The sequence below is a fragment of the Anolis sagrei genome, chromosome 7 (genome assembly GCF_037176765.1).
Source record: "Anolis sagrei isolate rAnoSag1 chromosome 7, rAnoSag1.mat, whole genome shotgun sequence".
NCBI lineage: Eukaryota > Metazoa > Chordata > Lepidosauria > Squamata > Dactyloidae > Anolis > Anolis sagrei.
The window spans coordinates 43,331,474-43,351,809 of record NC_090027.1 but is presented as its reverse complement, the minus strand read 5'-3'; the positions used below and the strand labels follow the sequence as shown (position 1 = coordinate 43,351,809).

At 48.5% G+C, this 20,336-nt stretch overlaps 1 protein-coding gene across 1 annotated transcript; it reads left to right on the top strand.

The window, feature by feature from the left end:
• The first annotated feature begins 9,092 nt into the window (after nucleotides 1-9,092).
• Nucleotides 9,093-19,657, top strand: SCN4B (sodium voltage-gated channel beta subunit 4). Its single transcript, XM_060787557.2, has 5 exons — nucleotides 9,093-9,205; nucleotides 15,419-15,579; nucleotides 17,504-17,753; nucleotides 18,394-18,523; nucleotides 18,755-19,657. The coding sequence occupies exons 1-5, from the start codon at nucleotides 9,172-9,174 to the stop codon at nucleotides 18,843-18,845; spliced, it is 666 nt and encodes a 221-aa protein (XP_060643540.2). The 5' UTR covers nucleotides 9,093-9,171; the 3' UTR covers nucleotides 18,846-19,657.
• The last annotated feature ends 679 nt before the right edge of the window (nucleotides 19,658-20,336 follow it).

Sequence of the window (20,336 nt, the reverse complement as noted above, 5' to 3'; positions counted from 1 at the left end):
GTGAGTGAGGGGATCTACATAGAGGTCTGTTGGAAATGAGGCAAGTGGGGTTCACACCTCCCTCCAACAGACAAAAGTTCTTTCTTTGGCATGGGCAATCCATGATTCTAAATGGTTCTGAAGTAGTTACAAAACTAGGGGGCGCTGTTGCTTTGCTTCAAAAGTATTACTAAAGTTCTGGTGGTGAAAATTTCAGAACTCTAACAAAACTTTCAAAATTTATTATTTTATTATTGGCAATTTTTATGACAGAACCAATTAGGAACTGCCATTTATAACGAAATTTTGAAAGTTATAGTTTTGTAAGTACTTTAGAAACATGGATTGCCCATACCTATTCTTTCTCCCACCCTGGACATTACTCCACAGATATGTAAACCTCACTTGCTTAGTTTCCAACAGAATTCACAGCCTATGAGGATGCCTGCAATAGATGTGGGCGAAATGTCAGAAGAGAATGCTTCTGGAACATAGCCAGGTAGTGTGTGTGTGTGTGTGTGTGTGTGTGTGTGTATGTATATATATATATATATACACATACATACACACACACACACACGCATACACACATATATACATACACACACACATACCACTTGCCTCATTTCCAACAGACCTCTTGTTGGGTTTCATCCCTCACTGCACAAGTCTCCAGCCCTCAATGAGTAGGTAGCCTCGATAGATTAGAATAAGGGATTCATTCCCCAATTTCCCTGTGCATGTCTGTCTCAAGAAGGGGCTTTGAAGGGTGAGGGGTTTCTTACTCATCTGGCATGCCACTATCTCTTCCCCCTTTGAATACTTAGCAGTGTGATCTCTTTAGGGAAGACATAATTTTCTCTTTCAAGGTATTTTGATTGCCCTGGGCTGGACATGCGGCCTGTCTCCATTTTTCTGGGTCTCTCTCCCTTTGTTCTCCTAGAGAAGTGTTTCTCAACCTGGAGGTCGGGACCCCTGTGAGGGGTCGCCAAAGACCCCCTTTGGCGAGGGGTCGCCAAAGACCCCCTTTGGCGAGGGGTCACCAAAGACCATCAGAAAACATAGTATTTTCTGTTGGTCATGGGGGTTCTGTGTGGAAATTTTGGTCCAATTCCATCATTGGTGAAGTTCAGAATGCTATTTCATTGTGGGTGAACTATAAATCCCAGCAACTACAACTCCCAAATGCTGAGGTCTATTTTCCCCAAACTCCACCAGTGTTCACATTTGGGGATATTGAGTATTTGTGCCAAGTTTAGTCCAGATCCATCATTGTTTGAGTCCACAGTGCTCTCTGGATGTAGGTGAACTACAACTCCAAAAATTCAAGGTCAATGTCCACCAGACCCTTCCAGTATTTCCTCTTGGTCATGGGAGTTCTGTGTGTGAAGTTTGGTTCAATTCCATCATTGGTGAACTTCAGAATACTCTTTGATTTTAGGTGAACTATAAATCTCAATAACTACAACTCCCAAATGACAAAATCAACCCACCATCCCACCAGTACTCAAATTTGGGCGTATCAAGTATTTGTGCCAAATTTGGTCCAGTGAATGAAAATACATCCTGAATATCAGATATTTACACGACAATTCATAACTGTAGCAAACTTACAGTTATGGAGTAGCAACGAAAATAATGTGATGGTTGTGGGTCACCACAACATGAGGAACTGTAATAAGGGGTTGCGGCATTAGGAAGGTTGAGAAACACTGTCCTAGAGTGAGGATGCATCTGGCCATTCTCCAGCCAAGATGCAGTAGATATGGCTGTTTAGTTATTTGTTCCTTTCCTTCTTTTGACTTTAATAAACATATTATTTTTGGAACCTATGGAGTTGTGCCTCTGCAAGCCTGTTCTAATCCTTGCTCTCGACACATAAGCTCCTGCTAGTTATGAATTGTGCTTTTGGCACTCTGCTATATTTTTTTTTGTGGAGTCACACCCACAAGAGCCTAACCGCTCTTGAATCTTCTATGCAGATACCCTCACGGATTGACTTTGCGGCTATGAGGCTACTCAATGCTAACTAAGCTTGCTAATAGCAATATTCACTTCAAACAGACATGGGTTCTTCCTTCCACCCTGGACATCCTTCCACAGATAGATAGATAGATAGATAGATAGATAGATAGATAGATAGATAGATAGATAGATAGATAGATAGATACACACACACAAAGACACACTAGCTGTACCCGCCACACATTGCTGTGGCCAACTTCCTTTCCCTCCTTCTTTCCCTCCTTCCTTCGCTCCCTCTTTCCTTCCTTCCCTTTTCTTCTTTCCTTCTCTACTTCCTTCCTTCTCTACCTCTTTCTTTCCTTCCTTCGCTTTTTGCTTCCATCCTTCTGTCTTTTCTTCTTTCTTTCCTTCTTTCTTCCCTCCCTCTTTTCCTTCCTTTGCTCTTTGCTTCCATCCTTCCCTTTCCTTCTTCCTTCCCTCTTTCTCTCCTTCTTTCCCTCCTTCCTTTGCTCCCTCTTTCCTTCCTTCCCTTTTCTTCTTTCCTTGTCTACCTCTTTCTTTCCTTCCTTCGCTTTTTTGCTTCCATCCTTCTGTCTTTTCTTCCTTTTTTCTTTCCTTTCTTCCATCCTTCCTTCTCTTTCCTTCTTTCCTTCCCTCCCTCTTTCTCTCCTTTCCCTCCCTCCTTTGCTCCCTCTTTCCTTCCTTTCCTTTTTCTTTCCTTCTCTCCTTCCTTCCTTACCTCTTTCCTTCCCCCTTTTCTTTTCCTTACTCTTTTTCTCTTCTTCCTTCTCTACTTCTTTCCTTCCTTCACTCTTTGCTTCCATCCTTCCTTCTCTTTTTTCTTCTCTCTTTCCTTCCTTCCCTCCCTCTTTCTCTCCTTCTTTTCCTCCTTCCTTTGCTCCCTTTTTCCTTCCTTTCCTTTTTCTTTTCTTCTCTCCATTCTTCCTTTTTCCCTATCTCTTTCTTCCTCCTTCTTTTCCTTCCTTTTCTCTCCTTTCTTTCTTCTCTACCTCTTTCCTTCCTTCCTTCACTCTTTGCTTCCACCCTTCTTTCTCTCTTTCCTTCTTTCTTTTCCTCCCTCTTTCTCTCCTTTCTCCCCTTCCTTCCCTCTCTCTTCCTTCCCCCTTTCCCCTCTGTATCATCATTTAGCTTTTCATCATTTTTGGGTTTTTAAGTTCTTTCTGCTTTTTTTTTGAGGGGAGGGGGAAGTTATGAGTGATGGTCACTTGGTCTGTTGGGGGTATAGTGTCCAAATTTGGTGTCAACTCGTCCAGTGGTTTTTTGACTTATATTAATGCCAGAAACGAACATTATTATTTTATTTATTTATAGATTGATCGATAGATAGATAAATATAGTCCATTTGCCTCATTTCCAACAGGCCCTCACTGATTGACTTTGCAAACTGGCCTGTCACAACATTCCTACTTGCATCCAACAGACAAGAGTTCTTTCTCCCACCCTAGACATTATTCCACAGGGATACATGCAAACATCACTTGCCTAGTCATTCCCAACAGACCTGTATGCAGAGACCCTCACTGATTGACTTTGCAAACTGGCCCGTCACAACATTCCTACTTGCCCTCAACAAAGAAGAGTTCTTCTTCCCACCCTGGACATTATTCCACAGGGATACATGCAAACATCACTAGTTCCCAACCGACCTCATAACTTTTAAGGATGCCGGCCATAGATGTGGGCGAAATGTCAGGAGAGAATGCAACTTGGAAGATGGCCAGGCAGCCCTGAAAACTCACAGCAACCCAGTGAGTAAACATCGCTTGCCTAGTTTCCAACCGACCTCATAACTTCTGAGGATGCCTGCCATAGATGTGGGTGAAACGTCAGGAGAGAATGCTACTTGGGAGATGGCCAGGCAGCCCTGAAAACTAACATCCCAGTGATTCCGGACCAGAACAACACAAAGGAAGCCCCCTTTTTTCCCCAATTTTGGGGTGGGGGGAGCTCTCTCTTGCAACCCCCTCCCCTCGTCCCCATTCTCAGGTGAGCTTTTTTGGGGGGGCAATCCTGACCTGGAAGAGGAGAAGATGCCACGAAGAAGGTCCTGCTCCGCCGGAGAGAAGAGCCAGGATGAGGCGACAGCTGCTTGCTGACTCCTTCCTTCCTTCCTTCCTTCTCCTGCCTCATCAGCACCTGGGCCAAGGGGGCGGGGCGTAGGAGGAAAGGGGCGGGGCCTCTCTCTCTCCTTTCCTGCCTCATCAGTACCTGGGCCAAGGGGGCGGGGCGTGGGGAAAAGGGGCGGGGCGAGCGGGGCGAGGGGACCCCTTCCCAGAATAGGCCCAATATGGGAACCCGATCCCTTTGGCTGGAAAGGAAGGAAGGAAGGCAAGAAGGAAGGAAGGAAGGTGGCTCTCCGGTTCCCTCCGAAGGTGACCTCTCTGCCTCCCCCTCTCCTCCTGCTTCTCAGGTGGCAGGCTCATCCCCCCCTCCCCCCCTCCCTCCCTCGCACCTGCCGCTTCTATTTCTGCGCCCTGTCATCCCTCACCGGGGTGCCGACACCTCACACGCACACGTCACGCGGTATCTGAGCACCTGGCGGAGAGGCCGAGGCGCGAACAGGTGCGCTCCACGGCCCCTCCCCACCCCCACCCCCCCGCCTGGCGCCCAGGGGATTGGCAACAGGGAGGGGGAGGGAGGGAGGGGGCAACCCGGGCTTGGCAAGGACACCTTGCTGGGATCACAGGGAAACAACCACAACAACAACAACCACAACAACAATATAGTTTATTGCCCAACTTTCCCCTCTAATAATAATAATAATAATAATAATAATAATAGTTTATTACTCGCCTCTTCCATTCTAGCAATAATAGTAAAGTTTATAACCCAACTTTCCCCTCTAATAATAATCATAATAATCACTCCCTCTGAGGATGTTTGCCATAGATGCAGGCGAAACGTCAGGAGAGAATGCTGCTAGAACATGGCCCTATAGCCTGAGAAAACCCACAAGAACCTCATAATAATATAGTTTATGACTCGCCTCTTCCATTCTAATAATAATCATAATAATATAGTTTATTACCCAAGTTTCCCCTCTAATAATAATAATAATAATAGTTTATTACTCACCTCTTCCGTTCTTATAATAATAATAATAATAATAATAATAATAATAACAATAATAATAATATAGTTTATTACCCAAGTTTCCCCTCTGATAATAATAATAATAAGTATTACTTATCTCTCCCCTCTAATAATAACAATAATAGTTTATTACTCGCCTCTCCCATTCTAATAATAGTAATAATATAGTTTATTACCCAACTTTCCCCTATAATAATAATAATAGTTTATTACTCGCCTCTTCCATTCTAATAATAGTAATAATATAGTTTATTACCCAACTTTCCCCTATAATAATAATAATAGTTTATTACTCGCCTCTTCCATTCTAATAATAGTAATAATATAGTTTATTACCCAACTTTCCCCTATAATAATAATAATAGTTTATTACTCGCCTCTTCCATTCTAATAATAGTAATAATATAGTTTATTACCCAACTTTCCCCTATAATAATAATAATAGTTTATTACTCGCCTCTTCCATTCTAATAATAGTAATAATATAGTTTATTACCCAACTTTCCCCTATAATAATAATAATAGTTTATTACTCGCCTCTTCCATTCTAATAATAGTAATAATATAGTTTATTACCCAACTTTCCCCTATAATAATAATAATAGTTTATTACTCGCCTCTTCCATTCTAATAATAGTAATAATATAGTTTATTACCCAACTTTCCCCTATAATAATAATAATAGTTTATTACTCGCCTCTTCCATTCTAATAATAGTAATAATATAGTTTATTACCCAACTTTCCCCTATAATAATAATAATAGTTTATTACTCGCCTCTTCCATTCTAATAATAGTAATAATATAGTTTATTACCCAACTTTCCCCTATAATAATAATAATAGTTTATTACTCGCCTCTTCCATTCTAATAATAGTAATAATATAGTTTATTACCCAACTTTCCCCTATAATAATAATAATAGTTTATTACTCGCCTCTTCCATTCTAATAATAGTAATAATATAGTTTATTACCCAACTTTCCCCTATAATAATAATAATAGTTTATTACTCGCCTCTTCCATTCTAATAATAGTAATAATATAGTTTATTACCCAACTTTCCCCTATAATAATAATAATAGTTTATTACTCGCCTCTTCCATTCTAATAATAGTAATAATATAGTTTATTACCCAACTTTCCCCTATAATAATAATAATAGTTTATTACTCGCCTCTTCCATTCTAATAATAGTAATAATATAGTTTATTACCCAACTTTCCCCTATAATAATAATAATAGTTTATTACTCGCCTCTCCCATTCTAATAATAGTAATAATATAGTTTATTACCCAACTTTCCCCTATAATAATAATAATAGTTTATTACTCGCCTCTCCCATTCTAATAATAATAATAATAATATAGTTTATTAGCCAACTTTCCCCTCTAATAATAATAATAATAATAATAATAATAGTTTATTACCCGCCTCTTCCATAATAATAATAATAATATAGTTTATTACCCAACTTTCCACTCTGATAATAATAATAATAGTTTATTACTCACCTTTTCCATTCTAATAATAATAATAAAGTTTATTGCCCAACTTTCCCCTCTAATGATAATAATAATAATAATTATTTGCCTCTCCCCTCTGATAATAATAATAATAGTTTATTACTCACCTCTCCCATTCTAATAATCATAATAATATAATTTATTACCCAACTTTCCTCTCTAATAATAATAATAATAATAATAGTTTATTACTCGCCTCTTCCATTCTAGCAATAATAATAAAGTTTATTACCAAACTTTCCCCTCTAATAATAATAATAGTAATAATAATAAGTATGATTTGCCTCTCCCCTCTAATAATAATAATAATAATAGTTTATTACTCACATCTTCCATTCTAATAATAATCATAATAATATAGTTTATTACCCAACTTTCCTCTCTAATAATAATAATAATAATAATAGTTTATTACTCCCCTCTTCCATTGTAATAATAGTAATAATATAGTTTATTACCCAACTTTCCCCTCTAATAATAATAATAAGCATTATTTGCCTCTCCCCTCTAATAATAATAACAATAATATTACTTGCCTCTTCCATTCTAATAATAATAATAGTAATATAGTTTATTAGCCAACTTTCCCCTCTAATAATAATAATAATAATAATTTATTACTCCTCTTCCTCTAATAATAATACTTATAATAAGTATTATTTGCCTGTCCCCTCTAATAATAATAATAATAATAATAATAATAATAATTTGTTTCTCTCCAAAAATAATAATAATATAATGTATTACCCGACTCTACCTTCTAATAATAATAACAATAATAATAATGTAGTTTGTTACCTGTCTCTTCCCTCAAGTAATAATAATAATAATTTTATTTCCCCTCCAATAATAATAATAAGAATAAATTATTTGCCACTTCCCCCTAATCATAATTTATCACCTCCCTTCCCCTAATTATAATAATGGCATTCATTATCAGACAATCCCCTCAAATAATCAAGTTTATTACCCGCCTCCCACTTCTAATGATAATAATATAATGTGTTCTCTGCCTCTCTCTCCCCCCCCCCCCCCCCAAATTAATAATGACTTCTTCACTGGACGCCTCTCCCTGCGGCTCCAGGAAAGAGGGGGGGGGGGGTCAACAGGATGGTAAAGAAACACTGGTAGTGGTGGTGGGGGTCTTTGGCCGGACTTGGGACCGGCCCCCCCCCTTCGCCCCCTAACCCTGCTCCTCGGCCCGTCCTTTCCTCCCTCCCTCCCTCATTCACTCCTTTCTTTCTTTCTTTCTTTCCTTCCTTCTTTCTTTCTTTCTTTCCTGCGGCGGGATCCTGCCGCATCATCTGCGGGTCTCCTGGCAGAGTGACAGCCCTCCTCCTCCTCCTCTTCCTCCTCCTCGTGTCCCACGCCGCAGCCCGGCAACCCTGAGTCACGGCTTCACAGAGATTGGGGGGGGGGGGTCAGGAGGGTAACAAGGAGCCCCCTCCCCAGGAAAGACCCTTGTAGGGGAGTATGTGCATTTGATGGGGACACAACATGGGATGGGAAGCAGGAGAGCAGACCCACGAGGGTTTTCTCTGACCCTGTGGGAAGGGGTCTCCCTCTGTGTTGGGGGGAGGATAAAAAGGAGCCCCCTCCCCCAGGAAAGACCCTTGTGGGGGAGTATGTGCATTTGATGGGGGGCACAGCATGGAATTGGAAGCAGGAGAGAAAACCCACGAGGGTTTCCCTTTAACCCTGTGGGAGGGGGTCTCCCTCTGTGTTGGGAGGAGGGTAACAAGGACCCCCTCCCCCAGGAAAGATCCTTGGGGGGGGGGGTTATGTGCATTTGATGGAGACACAACATGGAATAGAAAGCAGGAGAGAAGATCCACGAGGGTCTCCCTCTGCCCCTGTGGGAAGGGGTCTCCCTCTGTGTTGGGGAGGAAGGGGATATCAAAGACCCCCCCCCCCCAAGGAAAGACCATTGGTGGGGGGTTATGTTAATGTGATGGGGGGCACAACATGGAATAGGAAGCAGGAAAGAAAACCCACGAGGGTTTTCCTCTGACCCTCTTTAGAGGGGGTCTCCCTTTGTGGTGGGGGAAGGGGGGTCAGGACGGTAACAAGAACCCCCCTTCCCCAGAAAAGACCCTTGTGGGGGGGGGGTATGTGCATTTGATGGGGGGCACAGCATGGAAGCAGGAGAGCAGACCCATGAGGGTCTCCCTCTGACCCTCTTTGTAGGGGGTCTCCCTCTGTGTTGGGAGGAGGGGGGATCAGGAGGGTATCAAAGACCCCCTCCCCCAGGAAAGACCCTTGGTGGGGGTTATGTGCATTTGATGGGGGGGGGGTACAGCATGGGATGGGAAGCAGGAGCGCAGACCCACGAGGGTCTCCCTCTGCCCCGTGGGGGGGGGGTCTCCCTCTGTGTTGGGGGAAGGGGCAGCATTCCCATTGGGAGAGACACTGCGGCGGAGGGCAGCGGGGACGGGGGGGGGGGGGCAGGGGCGGGGCCTCTCTCCAGGCCACGCCCCTCCCTCCCTCCCTTGGCCCCTCCCCTTTCCCTTTCCCCCTCTCCCTCTCTTCGGGGCTGCCGTTCGCCCTGGGGCTTCCGAGGGAGAGAGAGGCAGTGGAAGCGGGGCCATGGCCCGGCTCTGGCTGGTCGCCGCCTGGATGGGTGAGTCTGGCCCCTGGGGGTCTTGGGTGGGGGGGACCCCCAAAGAGAGAAAAGAGGGAGCAACTCTTTCCAAAAGGGACATCTGCGTTCTCACCAAAGGACCCAAGAGAGGAGAATAAGGGGAGGGGGGTTCCTAGAGGGGGGGCACTTCTTCCCGGAAGGTCAAGGCAGGGACACGCCCCCTCCTTCCCTCCGAAGCCCCGCCCCCTCTTCAGCGAGCCCCCTCCTCAAGGAACGCCTCTTTTGGGAGCCAAAGAGTCCCTGGGATCTGCATCCAGAAGATGCTGAGTCAGCTTTCCTTCTCAAGAGTCAGCATTTCCCTAGCCCCCTCCCCTGGCAGAAGAGCTTTGTGCTGCCAGGGTTTCCTCAGCCCCAAACATCAGGGGGCACCTTCGGGGTGGGATCAGACATGCCCCCTCTATCTGTCAATCAATATAGAACTCTTCTGACCCTCATCTCCAAGCAGGACCTCATCAGAAAGGGCTCAACCTGCCCTGCCACCCCACACTTGCAGATTTGGCAGTGCTCTCTCCCTGGACCCAGGCCAACCCTTCCCTAGCCCCCTCCCCTGGCAGAAGAGCTTTGTGCTGCCAGGGTTTCCTCGGCCCCAAACATCAGGGGGCACCTTTGGGGTGGGATCAGACATGCCCACTCTATCTGTCAATCAATATAGAACTCTTCTGACCCTCACCTCCAGGCAGGACCTCATCAGAAAGGGCTCAACAAGCCCTGCCACCCCACACTTGCAGATTTGGCAATGCTCTCCCCCTGGACCCAAGCCAACCTTTCCCTAGCCCCCTCTCCTAGCAGAAGAGTTTTGTGCTGCCAGGGTTTCCTCAGCCCCAAACATCAGGGGGCACCTTTGGGGTGGGATCAGACATGCCTCCTCTATCTGTCAATCAATATAGAACTCTTCTGACCCTCATCTCCAGGCAGGACCTCAGCAGATAAGGCTCAACCTGCCCTGCCATCCCACACTTGCAGATTTGGCAGTGCTCTCTCCCTGGACCCAGGCCAACCCTTCCCTAGCCCCCTCTCTTAGCAGAAGAGCTTTGTGCTGCCAGGGTTTCCTCAGCCCCAAACATCAGGGGACACCTTCAGGGTGGGATCAGACGTGCCCCCTCTATCTGTCAATCAATATAGAACTCTTCTGACCCTCACCTCCAGGCAGGACCTCATCAGAAAGGGCTCAACCTGCCCTGCCACCCCACACTTGCAGATTTGGCAGTGCCCAGGCCAACCCTTCCCTAGCCCCCTCCCCTGGCAGAAGAGCTTTGTGCTGCCAGGGTTTCCTCAGCCCCAAACATCAGGGGGCACCTTCGGGGTGGGATCAGACATGCCCCCTCTATCTGTCAATCAATATAGATGTGTGTGGCAACCAGGGGCGGCTCGTCCATTACGCGAAGTAAGCGGTCGCAGAACACTTTTTTTGCCAGGGGCGCAGAGGCACCTCTGTAAATGCCCCTCGACTGCCACTTGAGGACGAGTGCCCCCTCAGCTCACAACAGCCTTAGCAGTCCAGGGGGAGCCTCGGCTTTCTTGCCTCGATGCCGGGCGATCTTCTTCCCAAAAAGAGAGAGAGAGAGAGAGAGCCGCTCCGGCTGGGGGTATCTCCCACCTCCACTCCCTCCTTTGTTTTTGTGCCTACCTTCAGGAAGGGTGGGCATCTCCACCTCTGTCTCTCTCTCTCTCTCTCTTGGTCCCAATGGCTGAGGAGAAAGTCAGGAGAAGAGGTGACTTTTGGTGCATGCCTCCGGACCCAAAGCGGGCCAGACAAGGGAGCAAGTGCGGCAAGTGTAGTTACTGGGATGTATAGTTCACCTACAATCAAAGAGCATTCTGAACTCCACCAATGATGGAATTGAAACAAATATGGCACCCAGAACTCCCACGACGAACAGAAAATATATATCAATGATTGGTTGGTGGGAGGGGGGGGGGGGGAAGGCGCCAAAATACTGTTTGCTTACCGTTGAAAATTACCTAGGGCCACCTCTGGTGGCAACTCTTCTGACCCTCACCTCCAGGCAGGACCTCACCAGATAGGGCTCAACAGGCCCAGCCACCCCACACTTGCAGATTTGGCAGTGCTCTCTCTCCCTGGACCCAGGCCAACCCTTCTATGGTAATCCTGCAACTTCACTCCAGCACTGGATGTTATGTGGAATTTTCCCATCTGGAATGAAGTTGCAGATCTTCAAAGGCAGGCGAAACGTCAGGAGAAAGTGCTGCAAGGACACATGGACTGTGCAGCCTAGAAAACCATACAACAGCACCCCAGGGATTCCAACTTTGTGTTAAAAGCCTTCGACAATACACCATTACGACATCTTTGGTTATTAAGGCCGGGAAGTGGCCGAAAGTGCATCCCCGGGAAGCTCTCTCTTGATCACGACCAGAGGCAGGTTTGGACCAGGGCCATTTCCATATGTCATCAGTTGGGGACCCCTCCCCACAGCACCAACTGCTGCTCTGGGCCAGAGAGAAGAGAGAGGGGGTCAGGGGACAGTTCCATCTTGACTCCTGCATATATCATCAGCTGGGGACCCCTCCCCCTAGCACCAACAGCTGCTCTGGATGACAGTGAAAAGAGAGGGGCCAGGGGACAGTTCCACCTGGTCTCCTGCATATGTGATCAGTTGAGGACCCCTCCCCCAGCACCAACTGCTGCTCTGGGCCAGAGTGAAGAGAGAGGGGGCCAGGGGACAGTCCCACCTTGTCTCCTGCATATGTCACCAGCTGGGGACCCCTCCCCTCAGTACCAACTTCTGCTCTGGGCAGAGTGAAGAGAGAGGGGGCCAGGGGACCATTCTATCTTGTCTCCTGTATAGGTCATTAGCTGGGAACCCCTCCCCCTAGCACCAACAGCTGCTCTGGATGACAGTGAAAAGAGAGGGGCCAGGGGACAGTTCCACCTGGTCTCCTGCATATGTGATCAGTTGAGGACCCCTCCCCCAGCACCAACTGCTGCTCTGGGCCAGAGGGAAGAGAGAGGGGGTCAGGGGACAGTTCCACCTTGTCTCCTGCATATGTAATCAGTTGGGGACCTCTCCCCTCAGCACCAACTTCTGCTCTGGGCCAGAATGAAGAGAGAGGGGGCCAGGGGACAGTTCCATCTTGTCTCCTCTATAGGTCATCAGTTGGGGACCCCTCCCCCCAGCACCAATTGCCGTTTTGGGCCAGAGTGAAGAGAGAGGGGGCCAGGGGACAGTCTCTTGCTTATGTCACCAGCTGGGGACCCCTCTCCTCAGCACCAACTGCTGCTCTGGATCAGAGTGAAGAGAGAGGGGCCAGGGGACAGTTCCATCTTGTCTCCTGCATATGTCATCCATTGGGGACGCCTCCCCCCAGCACCAATTGCCACTCTGGGCCAGAGTGAAGAGAGAGGGGGTCAGGGAACAGTTCCACCTTGTCTCCTGTATATGTCCTCAGTTGGGGACCTCTCCCCTCAGCACCAACTTCTGCTCTGAGCCAGAGTGAAAAGAGAGGGGGGCAGGGTACCATTCTATCTTGTCTCCTGTATAGGTCATCAGCTGGGGACCCCTCCCCCCAGCACCAATTGCCGCTTTGGGCCACAGTGAAGAGAGAGGGGGCCAGGGGACAGTTCCATCTTGTCTCCTCTATAGGTCATCAGTTGGGGACCCCTCCCCCCAGCACCAATTGCCGTTTTGGGCCAGAGTGAAGAGAGAGGGGGCCAGGGGACAGTTCCACCTTGTCTCCTGCATATGTCCTCAGTTGGGGACCTCTCCCCCCAGCACCAATTGCCACTCTGGGCTAGAGTGAAGAGAGAGGGGGCCAGGGGACAGTTCTATCTTATCTCCTGCATATATTACCAGCTGGGGACCCCTCCCCTCAGCACCAACTGCTGCTCTGGGCCAGAGTGAAGAGAGAGGGGGGCCAGGGGACAGTCCCACCTTGTCTCCTGCATATGTCATCAGTTGGGGACCCCTCCCCCCAGCACCAATTGCTGCTTTGGGCCAGAGTGAAGAGAGAGGGGGCCAGGGGACAGTTCTATCTTATCTCCTGCATATATTACCAGCTGGGGACTCCTCCCCCCGGCACCAACTGCTTCTCTGGGCCAGAATGAAGAGAGAGGGGGCCAGGGGACAGTCCCACCTTGTCTCCTGCATATGTCATCAGTTAGGGACCCCTCCCCTCAGCACCAACTGTTGCTCAGGGCCACAGTGAAGAGAGAGGGGCCCAGGGGACAGTTCTATCTTATCTCCTGCATATATTACCAGCTGGGGACCCCTCCCCTCAGCACCAACTGCCGCTCTGGGCCAGAGTGAAGCGAGAGCGGGCCATATGTCTCCTGCATATGTCATCAGTTAGGGACCCCTCCCCTCAGCACCAACTGTTGCTCAGGGCCACAGTGAAGAGAGAGGGGCCCAGGGGACAGTTCTATCTTATCTCCTGCATATATTACCAGCTGGGGACCCCTCCCCTCAGCACCAACTGCCGCTCTGGGCCAGAGTGAAGCGAGAGCGGGCCATATGTCTCCTGCATATGTCATCAGTTAGGGACCCCTCCCCTCAGCACCAACTGTTGCTCAGGGCCACAGTGAAGAGAGAGGGGCCCAGGGGACAGTTCTATCTTATCTCCTGCATATATCACCAGCTGGAGACTCCTCCCCCCGGCACCAACTGCTTCTCTGGGCCAGAGTGAAGAGAGAGGGGGCCAGGGGACAGTCCCACCTTGTCTCCTGCATATGTCATCAGTTAGGGACCCCTCCCCCCAGCACCAATTGCCACTCTGGGCCAGAGTGAAGAGAGAGGGGGCCAGGGGACAGTCCCACCTTGTCTCCTGCATATATTACCAGATGGGGACCCCTCCCCTCAGCACCAACTGCTGCTCTGGGCCAGAATGAAGAGAGAGGGGGCCAGGGGACAGTCCCACCTTGTCTCCTGTGCTATGCTAATAATATAATATGATATAATATAATGTAATATATTGTATATACATATAATATTTATAATATTATAACGTAATGCAATATACTACTACTAATAATACTAACAATGATATTATAATTATATATTTATATTACATGTCGTATTACTATAAATATTACAATATAATGGCATAGTGCAATATAGTAATATTTAATACTGATATTGTACCATGCTAATAACATAATATATTGTATGTATATATACCTTGTAAACCACTCTAAGTCCCCTTTGGGGTGAGAAGGATGGCATAGAAATGCCATAAATAAATCTATATAAACAAAATTGTAATGTTCGTTTGTGGTATTCACAGAACTCAAAAACCACTTGACGAATTGACACCAAATTTGGACACAAGACACCTAACAACCCAATGTATGTCCTTCACTCAAAAAAAGTGATTTTATCCTTTGGGAGTTGTAGTTCCTGGGATTTATAGTTCACCTACAATCACAGAGCATTCTGAACTCCACCAATGATGGAATTGAACCAAACTTGGCACACGGTTCTCCCATGACCAACAGAAAATACTGGAAGGGTTTGCTGGGCATTGACCTTGAGTTTTGGGAGTTGTAGTTCACCTACATCAAGAGATCACTGTGGACTCAAACAATGATGGATCTGGACCAAACTTGGCACAGATACTCAATATGCCCAAATGTATAAATATGTGAGAGGAAGCCACAGGGAGGAGGGAGTAAGCTTGTTTTCTGCTTCCTTGGAGACTAGGACGCGGAACAATGGCTTCAAACTACAAGAGAGGAGATTCCATCTGAACATTAGGAAGAACTTCCTGACTGTGAGAGCCGTTCAGCAGTGGAACTCTCTGTGGTGGAGGCTCCTTCTTTGGAAGCTTTTAAGCAGAGGCTGGATGGCCATTTGTCAGGGGTGCTTTGAATGCAATATTCCTGCTTCTTGGCAGAATGGGGTTGGACTGGATGGCCCATGAGGTCTCTTCCAACTCTTTGATTCTATGATTCTATGAAATGTGAATGTGGAGTTTGGGGAATGTAGAATCTTGACAGTTGGGAGTTGTAGTTGCTGGGATTTATAGTTCACGTACAATCACAGAGCATTTTGAACCCCACTAATGATAGAATTGGGCCAAACCTCCCACACAGAACCCCCATATGGGCCACAGCAACGCATGGCAGGGGACCGCTAGTAAATAAATAAATTTCCCCTCCCGGAGAATGCAGTCTCTGGATGTTTGTCTTCCCTTTGCTCTCTCCGACTTTGGCCTCGGCTCCTCTCTCCATTGCAGGCCTCCAGCTTTGTTCACTGGCATTGGGCCTGGAGGTCTCGGTGGGCAAGGTGCCCGTCATCTACACCCGCAACGGCACTGATGTGCTCCTGCCCTGCACCTTCACCTCCTGCATCGGCATCGAGAGGGCTAACTTCTCCTGGTTCCGCAACCACACCGAGGTCTGTCTCCTGTTGGGTTTGGTGGTGGTGGTGGTGGTGGGGTGGGGGGGGGGGGGGGGTGGGGGGCTTTGGCCAAAGTCAAAGGACATCACCTGCAGCGTTCACTGTGGCTGCGGTCACTCTGCCTGGCTGGCAAGCCAGGCAGAGTGACCGCAGCCACAGTGAACGCTGCAGGTGACGTCCTCTGACTTTGGCCCCCATCTCTTGTGGGTTTTAGTGCCAGAAAGAGGCTCCTCTGGAACTGCAATACACAAAAATGCTGAATCCTTAATTGTGACAGATGCCTCCTTGCTATGGAGTTGCACCGCGGTCTTTACAGAGTCAGTTCTCTGGCCGTTTGCTAATGTTGTGGACATCAGAATTGCTTGCATTTCTGGCACCGGAGCCCTGGACTTAGAAGGGAAAGCTATTTCATTGTAGCTGCTCGATTATGCAGAGGCACGGATATGCAGATTGGCTGCGTTCCAAGGAAAAGCACTCTTTGTGTGGAAGCGAAAGGCAGCGGGAACGTCTGGGCCCATAACCCTACCTTGGGGTTTGAAAAGGAAAAGGCAGCCGAATCAAAGCAGCAGCCATCGATGTTTACAGAGCAGCCGTTGAGCTTTTCCAGCAGTAGCAGCAGCAGAGCTAACGAGCTTTATTCATCTTAAGGATCAAAGTCACACCACAAAAGTTACAAAAAGCGTTATTGAAAAGAACTGCATTTGTATATAGGAAAGTTATGGCCCTATGACCTATCTATTGATCTTTCCCTAGCCTGGAGATCAGAACTATATGGTGGGAAACTTTAGGAAAGGAGGTGTGTCCCTGAGAGAATCAGTCTAAGAAACAGGAAATAGAAGGGAGAATCGGAAACAGATGCAGAGGATAATGGGTGGGGTGGGGGTGGGGATGTGTGTGTGTGGGTGGGGTGGGGATAGGTGGTGGGGTGGTGAGTTCTGTACAGGATCTAACCTCATTTGCCTACCTCTCACATTATCTTGCATAGAGCCTTATTATTTTCCTGGGGTATCACGTACTTGAACCACTCCCTGAACCATTGCTAGAGGGAGGGAGGGGTCCATAGTGTTAGGGATTCCTCATTTTCGGAAGAGGAAGGGGAGCAGGGAAGTGCTCAGGAATTGGAGGGAGAAGAGGAATCAGACGATGAGGGTTTGCAAGTGCCTACATTTCTAGAGAGATGAAAGGAGACAGAGCACAGACGGTATTCAGCTAGAATAGCTGCTAGAAATGCTGAGCTAATTGGGAGACACCTTAGCACCTCTGGCTTGGGGAATTCAGAGCTATAATCAGATGCAGGAGCAGCCAGTTTCGTTGGTAAGAACGACTCTGATGCTGATATTTTCACTCCAATTGAACCTGCTTTGTGTCTTGAGGGACTTGAGCCCCCCCCCCCCCAAATTCTCAGGGTGTCCACGAGAAGGCCTTACTGGTACATTATTTAAACTCTTATGTTTATTCATATCATGATCTGATCACCATGCTCAATATATCCCATATGCATGAGGGTATTGGGGTAATGATACAATAGGTTTGCTAGGGTAGATCCTGACCCCTTCCCCCAGTAATCAAATCCCTCCCCCGAATTAAACTCAGCCTCCCCTTTCCCGAATCAGGCTATGGGCCTGGACTTAGTGATCATTCCCCGTTGTCTGATGGAAGACTGCTGTTTCTTTTGGGACTTTGTAAGAGACTTTGATTTGTGTCTGCATAAGAACTTCCTTGCTTTCTTTTGCATTTTTCAACTGCATTTGCTTATCCTTTGTGTTTGCTGAAGCAAAGCATGTTTCTTTTACTTTCAACATTGTATTAAGGCTATTTTTGAAGAGCAACTCAGGACACATAGTTGTCCGTCTGCTATGCCCACCCTTGGTTTTTGTGGCCCACTGGGCTGACCCCTGACCTCTTGGTGTCCTCTTGGCAGCTGATCCTCAAAGGAGTGGTGAAGAACAAGGACTCCAAGCCGGAGCCCTACCCAGAGTACAGGGAGGGGTACAAGTACATGATGCCCCCGGACATCGCCCTCAGCAAGGACAACCGGGAGTTCAACATCTCCCTCATCCTCCTCGACGCCGACTTCAGTGACTCCGGGAAGTACACCTGCCACGTGAAGAACCCCAAGGAGAAGAATGCCATGCACAACGACACCATCACCCTCAAGGTGGTCGTGGAGCGTGAGTAGACCCTGAACGGAGGAAAGCCTTCCTTGCGCAAGGCGGTACTCTCTCCCTCCTGCAACAACCAAAGCCTTTCCTTGCTCGGGATGTAACAAGAGTGTGGACCACTGTGACCAGAAGTTCTAAGGAACTTCTAAGGAACCAAAATGTAATGCAAAACTTCTGGTGACTTTCTACCGCTGTGCTATAGCCCTAGAGCCCTAGAGAGTCCCAGCCCTAGAGAGTCCCAGGGCATTTGGGTGGGGGTCTCCCTACCCAAAGGGAAGGTGGGCATGGGCCTGGCAGGGCGAACCACATGCACTTTTTCTGTAGAGTGGGGCACCCATGGCAGGAAGAGCTTTGGGGGAGGGTCTCTCTCCCACCCACCCTTGTGTTGCTTGGTGGGCACATTGGGTGTGCATATGCGTGTGTTTGTAGCTGTGGGGAGGGGGCCCACTCTGGTCTAGGTCTGCATGTGCGCACACGGAGCAGGCCATAGCAAAGGTTGGGTACACCTGGTCAAGGCGTCTCTGTCTCTGAGGCCTTGCTTTTGTGGCCCTGAGTATGGAGGGGCACGAAGGCAGGTCCTCCCCACTTCAGGCTCCCCTTTGCCTCTTTCTCAACCCCTCCCCATCTCTCCCCCTCTCTTTCCCCGCAGTGGAGAAAGTGGACAAGACACTCACTATCATCATCGTCTCCGTTGTGGGCGGCGTCATCGGCCTCCTCATCCTCATCATGGTGGTTAAGAAGCTCACCCTCTTCATCCTCAAGAAGATGCGGGACAAGAAGTGAGTGTGCCTCTGAAAAGGCAGGTGTGTCTTCACCTCTCCTACCTCTGCCCCCACCTCCCCACACACCCTTTTGCTCCTTGGCTCCTCTGCCCGTCTTCCTTCTCTCTGGGAGAACTGGAGAGGGAGAAGCCCCCCTCTCCATCCTCTTCCTCTCCTGACTGCTTGCCCTGGTAGCCATATCAGGGGGCACCCTGCCAACCCCTTCCTTCTCCTTCTCTCTCCGGGCAGGGAGTGCCTCGTGAGCTCCTCGGCCAACGACAACACGGAGAACGGTCTGGCCGGATCCAAAGGGGAACAGAAGACTCCCCGCAAGGCCTGAGGCCGCCGGACCTGTGTGGCTCCGACCGACGTCCTCCCGGCACCGCAGGAAGCATTAGGGGCCTTGAGACTCTGGACGGAGGTGGGAAGGGGCACGGGGACCACCTCCAAAGGACTGTCTGGCGTGGCTCCAGAAAGGACCCTGGACCGGAGCACTGTACCTGGTACTGCTTCTCAGATAAGACTGTTGGCATGGGGCTTGCGGCCATTCGGTGGCAGAGCTGGAGGGGGCTGTGGGTGGGTGGGCATGTTCTCAGGTGGGTCTTGGGCCAGCTTGGAACCAGGGGCAGACGTGGCAGGGCAGTGCTGCCAAAACAGGTGGGCAGGTGGGCCAGGGTGCTGCGGGGAGAGTCCAAGATGCAGCACCCTCTTCCCTGCCCACCTGTTTGTTTTTTTTTTTGTATCATGTCAGGAGCGACTTGAGAAACTGCAAGTCGCTTCTGGTGTGAGAGAATTGGCTGTCTGCAAGGACGTTGCCCAGGTGACACCTGGATGATTTGATGTTTTTATCATCCTTGTGGGAGGCTTCTCTCGTGTCCCCTTTGCATGAGGAGCTGGAGCTGATAGAGGGAGCTCATCCACCTCTCCCCGGATTCAAACCTGCGACCTGTCGGTCTTCAGTCCTGCTGGCACAGGGGTTTAACCCACTGCGCCACCTGTGCAGCCAAAGGACTCTCTTCCTCCTGCTCTGGCCTCCTCCTCACCAAGGATGGTTATGGGGTGATGGAGGGGAGGTGGGTGGGCTGGAGCCTGTGGGCCCCCAAAGGAAGGAAGGAAGGAAGGAAGGAAGGAAGGAAGGAAGGAAGGAAGGAAGGAAGAAAGGAAGAAAGGAAGGAAGGGAGGGAGGGAGGGAGGGAGGGAGGAAGGAAGGAGGGAAGGAAGGGAGGGAGGGAGGAAGGAAGGAAGGAAGGAAGGAGGGAAGGGAGGGAGGAAAGAAGGAAGGAAGGGAGGGAGGGAGGGAGGGAGGGAGGAAGGAAAGAAGGAAAGAAGGGAGGAAGGGAGGAAGGGAGGAAGGAAGGAAGGAAGGAGGGAAGGAGGGAAGGAGGGAGGAAGGAAGGAAAGAAGGAAAGAAGGGAGGAAGGAAGGAGGGAAGGAGGGAAGGAAGGAAGGAAGGAAGGAAGGAAGGAAGGAAGGAGGGAAGGAGGGAAGGAGGGAAGGAAGGAAAGAAGGAAGGAAGGAAGCAAGCAAGCAAGCAAGCAAGCAAGCAAGCAAGCAAGCAAGCCCACAGGTCCTGATCCCAGGCTCCACCATTTTTGGCTGCAAGGGCAAAGCACACCCCCCCCCCAGCACCACCCCCAAAACAGGGCAGCCCCCCGCCCCCCCTCCCCAGATCCCATATGACAGGTTCTGGGGTGGGACTTCTCTTTCTCTCTTTAGAAGCATGAGGGCTAATTATATTTTTAATATATATGTAAACAGATAGATATATATATACATAATCTCTCTATTAAAAGAAGCCAAGCCTTTTCAAGCCCTGTCCCAGCGCCTCCAA